The sequence below is a fragment of the Oryx dammah genome, unplaced genomic scaffold (assembly GCF_014754425.2).
Source record: "Oryx dammah isolate SB20612 unplaced genomic scaffold, SCBI_Odam_1.1 HiC_scaffold_1, whole genome shotgun sequence".
In the NCBI taxonomy this organism is placed as follows: Eukaryota; Metazoa; Chordata; class Mammalia; order Artiodactyla; family Bovidae; genus Oryx; species Oryx dammah.
This window is the reverse complement of record NW_024070185.1, coordinates 26,193,679-26,204,493: the sequence shown is the minus strand read 5'-3', so window position 1 is coordinate 26,204,493 and position 10,815 is coordinate 26,193,679. Positions and strand designations below refer to the sequence as shown.

Genomic DNA, 10,815 nt, shown 5'->3' with positions numbered 1-10,815 from the left:
ATGCAATAAGAACACAGCGTCAGTGACAGTGATAAGCAATGCAGTCTTTCACTCGTTCATCCGCATCTATATTTATCAACACTGATGGGAGTCTCTGGCTGAAACTGAGGCCAGAGGCTGGAGTAGAAAAAGTAATAATGATTACATCACTTTCTTTCCTTGTTTTGGTTTGCCCTTCTGTTAAACAAGAAGCTGGAATGTCATGCCTTTGCATTGCTCTGTTTCCTGTGCTTCATGAGCTTATACGTAGAGGTAAAGTCGGAAGCAGTTTGTCCTGGCCTGGGCCAGAGGAGTGGCGTCAGGGCTGAAGGGCAAAGGATGAGAAGTACTGCTTGTCCTCTGCCTGCTTGTAATGAGACGCCCTCTGAAAGGGGTCAGGGTTCAGCAGCTCTGTGCAAACTAGAGGTCTGGTATTTGCCAGAAGCCTTGGCATAATGCAAGGAGAAATGGTGCATGAATGATGTGATGGAATTATTGCTGACCATGAATTTCCCGCCCAATTAGTGAGGTGAGGTTGTGTGGAGTTTCTTTTAATTGGAACTTTGCAAAGCAGATCTAGGTTTATTTACTATTTTATTCTGATTTGATCTCAAGAGATGGGAGGGCAGCATGTTGCATTACAATAACATTTTGTAAAACAAAGTTCTTCCTCACTGACCTTTTATTCCCCTTTCTTGCACTGTGTTTCTGCCTTTCTCCATAAAGCCCCCGTCAGGGCTTCTTTGCAACTGAAGAGGGCACCCAGCTTTGAATTTTTTTCAATGTCTGGTGCATTTTCTCCTCCACGTTCATGTCACAATAAACGTCTGTGCTTTCCAAATTGCTAGTGTGGAAACTCCTTGGGGTGCAATGTATAGTCTGTGTCTTGGTAGTTCACGCTATATTCACCCGCCGTGCCTCCTATCAGTGCCTGCTGGAAGGAACTCAACAAATCTCTTTGAAAACATCTTAAAGGTCTTTATGGGAATAAGCTGTGGCTTCAATAGAAATCATGGCTTTACATGAAATCCAGAGGGTATCTGGGGGAGTTAGCCATGGTTTCAGAATGATTTAAAGTCCTTTCTCCCACAGTAGTTCCTTTGAAGGACAGTGGGATGAGCAGGCTAAGTTGGTGGATGAAGACTCAGGGAAAGAGAGAGTCTTGGTTTCGTTACTTTTAGGATTCTGTCATGTACTCAGAGGTCTGGGGCGGGGTCAGGGGGGAGCTTTTCCAGGGCCCCCGTCACACCGTTCACATTTAGAGATGAGAACTCACACACCCCTAGGCCCTTCCTCTTTGTAGATTAATTCCTCCCTCTCACTCTCTTAGCACCTTCACCTGAGTCCTATCCTTTTCTGAACATGTTCCATTGCTCAGATAAGGAACCAGGAAGGAAAAACCAACTATAAAATACATGTATTATACAAGTAATGGGAAAACATTATAAAAATTGGGAGAATAGAGGAGAAAGTTCATTCCTAACATCTCTACCCCAGCCCAGGGGTTTTCAAAGTGTGGTCCCCAGACCAGAATGTTAGCATCACCTGGGGACTTGTTAGAAATGCACACTCTCAGGCCCCACCCAGTCCTAGTGAACCAGAAATTGGGAGGTGGTTCAGCAGTGTGTGCTCTAACAAATCCTTCAGGGGATTCTGATGCTGGAGAGTTTGAGAACGGCTCTGGCAGCACAACTGTAATGAGCATGTTATGGCAGCCTTTTCATGAGTGTGTGTTTGTGTATACCAGCTTCATCAACTGTTAAGAGTACAAAAGCAGCCATTGTAACACTCTTATCTCTCTAGCCTAGAGCTCCACCTAGTCCTGGAGTCCAAATTCCTTCAGAGTTTCCTAGTATCAAGGCATAGATAACAGACTTTCGGACAGGGGGGTGGGTGGGTGGGTGGGGGAACGGGCAGGGAGGAGAGCATTGGACCGATTAAGAGTGTAGCATGGAAACATATACATTACCATGTGTAAAACTAGATAGCCAGTGGAAATTTGCTGTATGACATATAGCCCTCACTAGAGGGGTGGGGATGGTGTGAGAGGTGGGAGGGAGGTTCATGAAGGAGGGGCCGTATGTATACCTATGGCTGATTCATGTTGATGTGTGGCAGAAACCAATAAAATATTGTAAAGCGATTATCTTCCAATTAAAGATAAATGTATTAAAATATATAAATAAATACATTTAAATTAAAAAAAAAATCTAGAGATCAACATGGTAGATCTTACGGACATGATAAATGTGCCCTGGGCAAACCACTGCTGGAACCTGATTAACCTCACATTACTGGTTTGTCCTGGGAGCTGATGGATCAGTAGTCCCACTTGACTATCAGCAGGACTTTCATCTTTCCCTGTCTGATGTTCTTGTGAAACATGGACTGTCTCTTGCTCTGACATTCCTTTAGAATTTCCTATGGCTCCCCAGAGCTAACTGTGAACTATCTCTAGTTCAGTTCAGTCGCTCAGTCGTGTCCAGCTCTTTGCGACCCCATGAACCACAGCACATCAGGCCTCCCTGTCCATCACCAACTCCCGGAGTGTACCCAAACTCATGTTCATTGAGTTGGTGATGCCATCCAACCATCTCATCCTCTGTCATCCCCTTCTCCTCCTGCTCTCAATCTTTCCCAGCATCAGGGTCTTTTCAAAAGAGTCAGCTCTTTGCATCAGGTGGCCAAAGTATTGGAGTTTCAGCTTCAACATCAGTCCTTCCAATGAATATTCAAGACTGATTTCCTTTAGGATGGACTGGTTGGATCTCCTTGCAGTCCAAGGGACTCTCAGGAGTCTTCTCCAACTCCACAGTTCAAAAGCATCAATTCTTCAGCGCTCAGCTTTCTTTATGGTCCAACTCTCACATCTATACTTGACTACTGGAGAACTATCTCTAACTGGTAAGGAAAACACAGGGTAAGAGGTCAGGGTAGGGTCAGTGCCTGGAGTCACCCTTCTGACCTTCAGGCCTTGGGGCTGAGTCTGCCCACTGCTTCAGTGAGGCTGCAAAGAAGAGAACACACCTCCCCAAGTGAGGCTTTTGTAAGAACATACAGGCCACTTCATGGACATCTAACGACAAAAACTAAAATACACATGGCAGGAAATAGTCTCCCTTCCTCTTCTGAGAAGGGGGAAAGCATTTTCTCTTTTGTGCACTAGGGAGGGAAGACTAGGTTTGTCACAGTAACCACCCTAGACTCAGTGAATCGAAATGACTCAGGTCTATTCCTCACTCATGCTAAATGTCTTTTGAGACCTTGCCCTGCTTCGTCCGCACTCTGGATTCTGGTTGACAGACCACAACCACCTGAGCTACCCTTAGGGAGGGAAAAGGGCTTTGTCACATCTTGTTCCAATAGTTAAATTCTCTACCAAGAGGTGACAGTCACTTTCTTCCCTAACCCACTAGTTAAAACTTGTCACAGCACACACACACTTAACCACAAGGGGTTTGGAAAATGCAATTCCACCTTGAATCTGAAAGGTACGTAACCATCAGGAATGACTTTCACTTTGGAGATCTGCTTCTTTGCCTGCTTCACTTGGCAGCCTGGGATCAGCAGTCTATGTGCTCTTGTTGGTCTGCGGCCCACCACTAACTGCTTGAGTCTGCCTTTATGAGTTTCAATTCACATTATCAAGGGCTGTGATTGGTAGATCAGCTGATGTATAGGATTATCTGTTCGCCCTGTGCCCAAGAGGCCTGGCTGGAAGGGTCGGGGCGGGTCTGTGGTTCCTCCCAGGTGGCAGGGGTTGAAGAGATGATGCCAGGCATCCTCAGTACTCCTATTCTGCCATGCTGTTTCTTACTCATTCTTGGCAGTGTCTCTCACCTTGGGTTCTGCCATTCTGGCTTTTTCTCCTTATAGCTTTTGGTCCCCACAAAAAGCTATAAGGAGACACAATTCAAGTTCTTCTCTATGTGCTTCTTAGTCCTAGAAAAAGCAGATCAAGTGGTTAACGACCAGAACACAGAAGCCAACTAGTGCTGCGCTACCAATTCATCTAGTTACAGCAGAGTTTTAAATTTATTTTTAATTTGGTAAAAGTCACATAATATAAAACATACTATTTTAACCATATCTAACTGTACAGTTCAGTGGCACCAAGTACATTCACATGGTTGTGTAACTCTCACCATCATTCATCTCCCAAGATGGTCACCTTCCTAAACGGAAACTCTGTCCCCATTAAACACTAACTCTCGATTCCCTCCACCCTCCCACTCCCAGCTCCTGACACCTACCAATGTACTTTCTGACTCTATGAATTTAACCATTCTAGGTAACTCGTATAAGTGAAACAGTATTTGTCGAGTTACAGTGGGTTTGCTTTAGCCCAATTATGTATACTTTGTTACATATGCAGTATTTGTACAACTTTGATTCATGCTTTTTTACATTATGTAATACTTATTTAATTAATTTAAATTATTTATTTATTTATTTGGCTGCCATAGGTCTTCATTGCTGCTGGGGGACTCAGTAGTTGTAGCACTCGGGCTTAGTTGCCTGATGACATGTGGGATCTTAGTTCCCTGACCTGTGTCCCCTGCATGGGAAGACAGATTCTCGGCCACTGGACAAGTGGGAAGCCCCAATGCTTATTTTAGATTAAATCCTAAATCTACTGTCATAAAGGAATGTCATAGTCATATGTTTTTATAACTGTAAACAGAGGATTAAGTGTTATTACTATAGTAATATCCTACTTCAATTCTATTTACCTGACTAGCTTTAAGGTTTAACATTTTTTTCATCTTCTTTTTAAGTCATCAAATTGTGACAGATCTGGGAAAACAACAACAACAACACGAAAAACAAAAAAACCAGCATTGGTGGCTTTCCCCAACGTTAAGGAGGCTTAAGGGACAGTGAAACCAGGACAGTGAAAGGTTTTCTGCGAACAAGCAAGCAAGGAGCAATGACTTATTCATTACCCCAGAGAGAATACCACTCCTTTCCAGGCGGCAAAGAGGGCACGCTCAAAGGGCAGGAGAGTTGGCTTAGGCAGCGCCTCTGCGGCTACCTGGAAGCCAAGCAAATCACCCGAGTCTTGCGGGTGCCTGGGTTGCCAACCTGCAGCCACCGCTGCGCAGTCCGCGGGGCACGAGGACACTCCCGGGGCTGAAGAATGCCCTTGGCCCTCTGAACACGCTGCCGGCCGCTGCGGCAGAGCCAGGTGCCGAGGCGGCCACCAGTGCCCAGGTAGCGCGCGCCGCAGCACCTGCCGCACCAACCCCGCGCCCGGGGCGGGGCTTCCCGCGTCCCCTTTAAGAGGCTGCATCACCCGCCCCTGACGTCAGGGTGTCTCTCCGCACGAGCCCGCGTCCCGCGCAGCTCCGCGCCCCCGCGCCCACAGCCCCGGCGGCGGCACGCAGAGCGGCGGCCTGGACAGCGCGCCGCTCGGCTCGGTCCTCCCGCCCTGCTCCGCCGCCGCCGGATCCCTGCACCGCAGCCGCCCGCGCGTCCTCCAGCACCATGTCGGTGGCCGGGCTCAAGAAGCAGTTCCACAAAGCCACTCAAGTAAGGCACTAGACAGGTGCGCCGCGCGGCGGTCCCGGGAGGAGCCGCGGGGGGCGCGCCGGGCGCGGGCAGCCGGCCGGGAGCCTGGGGACCCCGGCCCGCGCCGAGCCCTCCCGGGCCTCGCCCCGCCTCGCCCGCCCCGCCCTCCGCGGCAGCGACCCGGGCAGCCCGGGGCTCCGTCCTCCACCCCCGGCTGCGGGCGGCGCTGCGGGCTTCCACCGGTCCCGGGCGTCCAGCCTCCTCGCTCAGAGAGACGCCCGGCATGGCCCAGCGCGGGCGCCTCAGGGAGGGGGCCGGGGGGCCCGGGCGGCGCGGCGGGAGATTATGTAAAGTCGCCTCTTCCCTGGTGACCTTGCGGTGTCGGTGCGCCCGGCTGTCCCGGGATGTGCTGGCACGAGAGGGGGCCCTCCCTCGGGGTGGCTGCGGAGATGCCCGCGGTCTGCGCTCCTCGCCTGTGCTCTCGGAATCCCTCCTTCCACAGAGTCCGCCGGCTCCCAAGGAGTGGGAGGTTGGGGCTTCCTTCTGGGAAGCTCGTGCATTAACTTTTCCTTGGAGAACTCAGTCGTGAAACTCCTTTGAGGCCAAGCCTCGACTGACAGCATTCTGTATGCCTTTAATTTCCAATGGGTTTTGCAGCTTTAACATTACCAAATCATCATGTATTTCAGCGTATTATTTTTAGCGAGCCTTTTATGTTTTGGATGTGCTCATCTTTATGGGGTTAATAAGCTGTGATTATAATACAACTTATTTTAGATTCTAATCATTTAAGTCTCGCTGGGCTGAGTTGAAAAGTCATACATAGGAAAAATAAGAATATACTTATAATGTGACCTATTTCTTATATAATGAGTACAGTTACTGTTTTTTTTTTAACCCTCTGAAACAGTTCTAGTTTAAGAGATCTTAAGCTAAGAACTTTGTTGCTTTCTTTAACTATTTCTCCTAATTTAGCCTTAAATATTTTTTCATAGATTTGCCCATAATTAATACCACGCTTTCTCATTATTTTTTAGAACCTCAGATCTAGTGAGGTTTTCTAAGGCTGCTACAATAACAGTTCTATTGTAAACCACCTCTAGAGAAGGTGAGGGTTATGTTTTACAGAATTTTGGTTAAGTTACAGTGACAGACACAGTGTGAACTTAATCCCCTGTGTGCCCATGTGCCGTCTCCATCATCACAGACTTGCCTTTATAGAACCTGTTATATTTGTCAACTTGAGAAATGGAAAAAACTAAGACTATTTTGGTAAAAAATACCATTAATGTATTTTTGCTTTATCACCTTGGATCTTTCTGAGACCTCTGTGCCAGAAATATTTGCAAATATAAGTGCATTATTGATGTAATTTGGAAGGCTTCTAATAACTATATACTTCACATTCTTTCAGGGTTACAGAAGCAGCATATATGCTATCCATAAATTATCAGGCAGGACTTCCTTGATGTAACTAACCATTTTTATTTCCAGTACTTGTCATTTCTATAAAGCACCCTGATCCCCCTTACCCCCAGCACCAAACTGACCAACACCACACCTTTTTTCCACTTTGATGCTGAAGACTTCCTTTATAAACCTTGGTGCCCTAAAAGGCAATTAAGAACCTTGACTTTGAAGTGGGAAAGGCTAAAGATTGACCCATCTCTGCTGTCTGTGACCTTCAGCAAGTTATTTAACTTTTGAATCTGTCTTTGCTAGAATAGGAACCATTTCTTAGAATTGATATAAGGACAAATGAGTTTGTAGAACACACATGGAAAGTGTTCAATAAATTATTAGTAAAAATAGTTTTATTAGTATAAAATACTGATCTATATTAATAATGAGACATGAGGAAATCCTAGCATCTAGGATTTCTAGCTTTGCTGCCTTAACAACAACAACAAAATAATCAAGCCACTCCGTTTTAGCTAAGTTATGTGCAACTCTGAAGTTCGGAATAAAAACTTGAATTGTGATATGAAGGAACTTCTTAGAGCTTTGGAGGAGGTCTGTTTGTAATAAGATGAGATTAGTGTCTATCACACAGAATCCAGACACAGAATCACTGTGTCATTTTCTTTCTTGCTTTCTTTTTTTTTTTACTGGAAAGCCTTCCATTTTAAAGGTGAAGTGACATACAATCCCTTGTCTATAACCTAATATAGCACAGTCTTAGAAAGCCCAAGGCAAATGTTTTTCTTCCTGTGCATGTATGGGCATTTTCAAGGGCTTTTAAAGCCAGTGCTAATGTTTACATGTGACAAAGATACTAAGGGAAATAGCCATGTCCTACTTTTAAAGCCAGGCCTCCCCCAACCCCCTCTCCCCCACCATACATTTCAGGTACCTGATCTTCTCTACAGAGGAAACTTTAGACCTAGAATTACTTCTTTTTGAGAATGGATATGCTAGATTAGATACACTGTGTTTACAAGTGAAAGGCTCCACTTCAGGAACAGCTGTCTTGTCTCTGTGAAATCGAGCGTTTTGCTTATGTGTGTGAGGGGTGATATTTGCATTAATAAAGCAGTGTAATTTTCAGTGTTTACCCACTGATTGGAAATCTGATTAGATGTGTCATCACTGTTTTTTTGGTTTGGAAGTGATTATTTCTGCCTTGTTGCTTACAATTATTTTCATCTCTGTTCTTTAGAGGTTAAAAAATGCTTTTGCCAAATAAATTTTATTAAAGGGGAAAATCCTTTAAGCTTGAGAACATGTTAAAATAGCAAAAATTGATCATCTTTTTAACTTGAATATACTTTATTACTTAATTGCTTATAAAGATATAATTTATCATGCAATTAGAATAAATAAGATACACCTTACTAAAACTATCAAATAGGGCAAATAAGCATGCATTATTCTACTTTTATGAGTTTTATGCATATTGAAATTTCATTTTAGCAACAGTAATGCCATTCCCACCCCCCCCACCCCCCATTTGTTGGTTTGAACCAGCAGCAGATTAGGTAAAAATAGCTCTCCAGTTCCAATTAACATGCTGTTCTTACAAAATCTGTGCTTAAAAAAAAAAATTATCAAGCATTTGGTAGGGACATATCTTGCTGTACAGTGAACGTTTTTCAGAGTGAAATTTTTAGTCTCTGTATTAGTTTGGTAGGTTGCAACTAAGTGTCACTTTGTATCAACAAGGAAGTTATCAGTATTTGAGTGCCTTTAACAACATAAGTTTATTGTCTCACCCTTTTGAAGACAAGGTGTCATTTGCAACAAAGTATCACAAACTGAGAGCCTTAAACAACATAAATGTATTGTCTCACACTTCTGAAGATAAGGTGTCAGGTGTCAGTAGGGCTTTGCTTCCTCCGAAAGCACTAGGTGAGAATCTGTCCCAGGCCTTTTTCTTAGTTTCTGGTGGTTTGCTGGAGTCTTTGGCCTTTCTTGATTTGTAGACACATCACCCTGATCTGTGCCGTCCTGTTCACATCGTGGTCTCCCTGTTTGTTTCCAAATTTCTCTCTTTTGTGGACACCAGGATAACAGGGTGGGTTGGAAGTCCAACCTACTTGATGGGTATGACCTAATCTTAGGTAATTACACTTGCATGACCTTATTTCTAAATAAGGTCACACTCAGAGATACTGGGGGATAGGACTTTAACATGTGAATTTTGGGGGTGAGCATAAATAGTCCATAACAAGTCCTTATTTTCCTAAAGTATTTACAGTTTTCTTCTAAATATTGTATTTGATTCAATGTAAAAGGACAGCTCACTCTGTAAATAATAACTTTTTATTGCATAAAACGAGATATGGTGGTTGGTGGTGGTTTAGTCACTAAGTCGTGTCCTACTCTTGTGACCCCATGGACTGTATGTAGCCTGCCAGGCTCCTCTGTCCATGGGATTTCCCAAGCAAAAATACTGGAGTGGGTTGCCCTTTCCTTCTCTGGGGGGATCTTCCAGACCCAGGAGTTGAACCCGGGTCTCCTGCAATGCAAGTGGATTCTTTACTGACGGAGCCCCCAGGGAAGCCCCACGTGAGATATGCTTGCTTCTTTCCGGGCTTCCCTGGGGGCTCACATGGTAAAGAGTCTGCCCACAATGTGGGAGACCCGGGTTTGATCCCTAGGTCGGAAAGATTCCCTGGAGAAGGAAATGACAATCCACTCCAATATTCTTGCCTGGAGAATTCCATGGACAGAGGCAACTGGTGGGCTACAGTTCAAGGGGTTGCAACAAGCTGGACACAATTGAGCTAGTAACATTGGCTTCTTTTCAGTGAGTTTGGTTAGTACACATACCTAGCATATTTCAAAAGGATAAAACGTATTTGATGAGCCTGTGTTAATTACATATGATATAGCCTGGTATTAATTATTGTCACATTCAGATTTTTCAACTGGAAACATTTAATTACATTGGTCTTTTGTGCCTTTCTGTTTTAACTAATTTCTTCAGGGTTTCATCGCATTTAAAATGCTGTGTTTTATATAGATGCTTTTCTCTGGAGAATGTTACATGAATCTGTTTATGCGTTTGTTGATTCAGCAAGATTTAAAACTGGTTGTTGTTCAGTTGCTAAGTTGTGCCTGAGATTTTGCAACCCCATGGAGTGCAGCACTCCAAGCTCCCTTGTCCTTCACTATCTCCAAGGTTGCTCAAATTCATGTCCATTAAATTGATGATGCTGTCTAACCATCTCATCCTCTGCTGCTCCTTAAAACTAAAAATACTTTAAACCTGGTTAAGGTATTTAATTAATTAGCTATGATTTTATCTGAGTGAGGCCCTCAGTTCCTTAATTGCCTGCTGTAAGCTGTAAAATCTCTGCTGCTTTAGAAATTTCAAGTATGGCTCATCTCTATTCCTGCATCCTGTCAGTTTCTTAGCCTGGTGTCCATAATAGACTGCAGAGGGCCTGTTTATTTCCTGAAATTATGCCACATTTTATGTGTGCATTTTTCTGCGGGAGAGTGTCCTTAGCCTACCACCAGCTTTTTAAAGGAATTCCTAGTCCCTAACTTTCTTCCTCCTAGAATAAAAAATACATTGTAAGAAATTGATCATGTCATCAGGAGAGAATGAAATGGTTTTTATAATACCTTCCTCCGTTTATTTATTTATTTATTTTTTACTGGGCTTTAGAATGTCTGATCAAAAGGCAGCTTTCTCTGAGTGAATTTTAGGGCAATCATATATTAAAAAATGTTTTTTTCTAGAGATGTCAGAACTGAATGGGATGTTTGTGAGAGTGCCATACTTTTATAATTAGGATAACTTGACTCATGTTTTTTAAAAAGTGGTTAGTGAGCGCTAATTTCCTGATTGTTTTTTGTAGTTATTGATGTTCAGTC

General features: G+C 44.0%; 1 protein-coding gene across 1 annotated transcript in view; it reads left to right on the top strand.

Moving 5' to 3' along the window:
• The first annotated feature begins 5,295 nt into the window (after positions 1–5,295).
• Positions 5,296–10,815, top strand: part of SH3GL2 (SH3 domain containing GRB2 like 2, endophilin A1) — a 227,630-nt gene continuing 222,110 nt past the window's right edge. Inside the window, exon 1 of the mRNA XM_040238489.1 lies at positions 5,296–5,511. Coding sequence (XP_040094423.1) covers positions 5,467–5,511 — 45 coding nt within the window. The 5' untranslated portion in view covers positions 5,296–5,466. The remainder of the gene's footprint in view (positions 5,512–10,815) is intronic.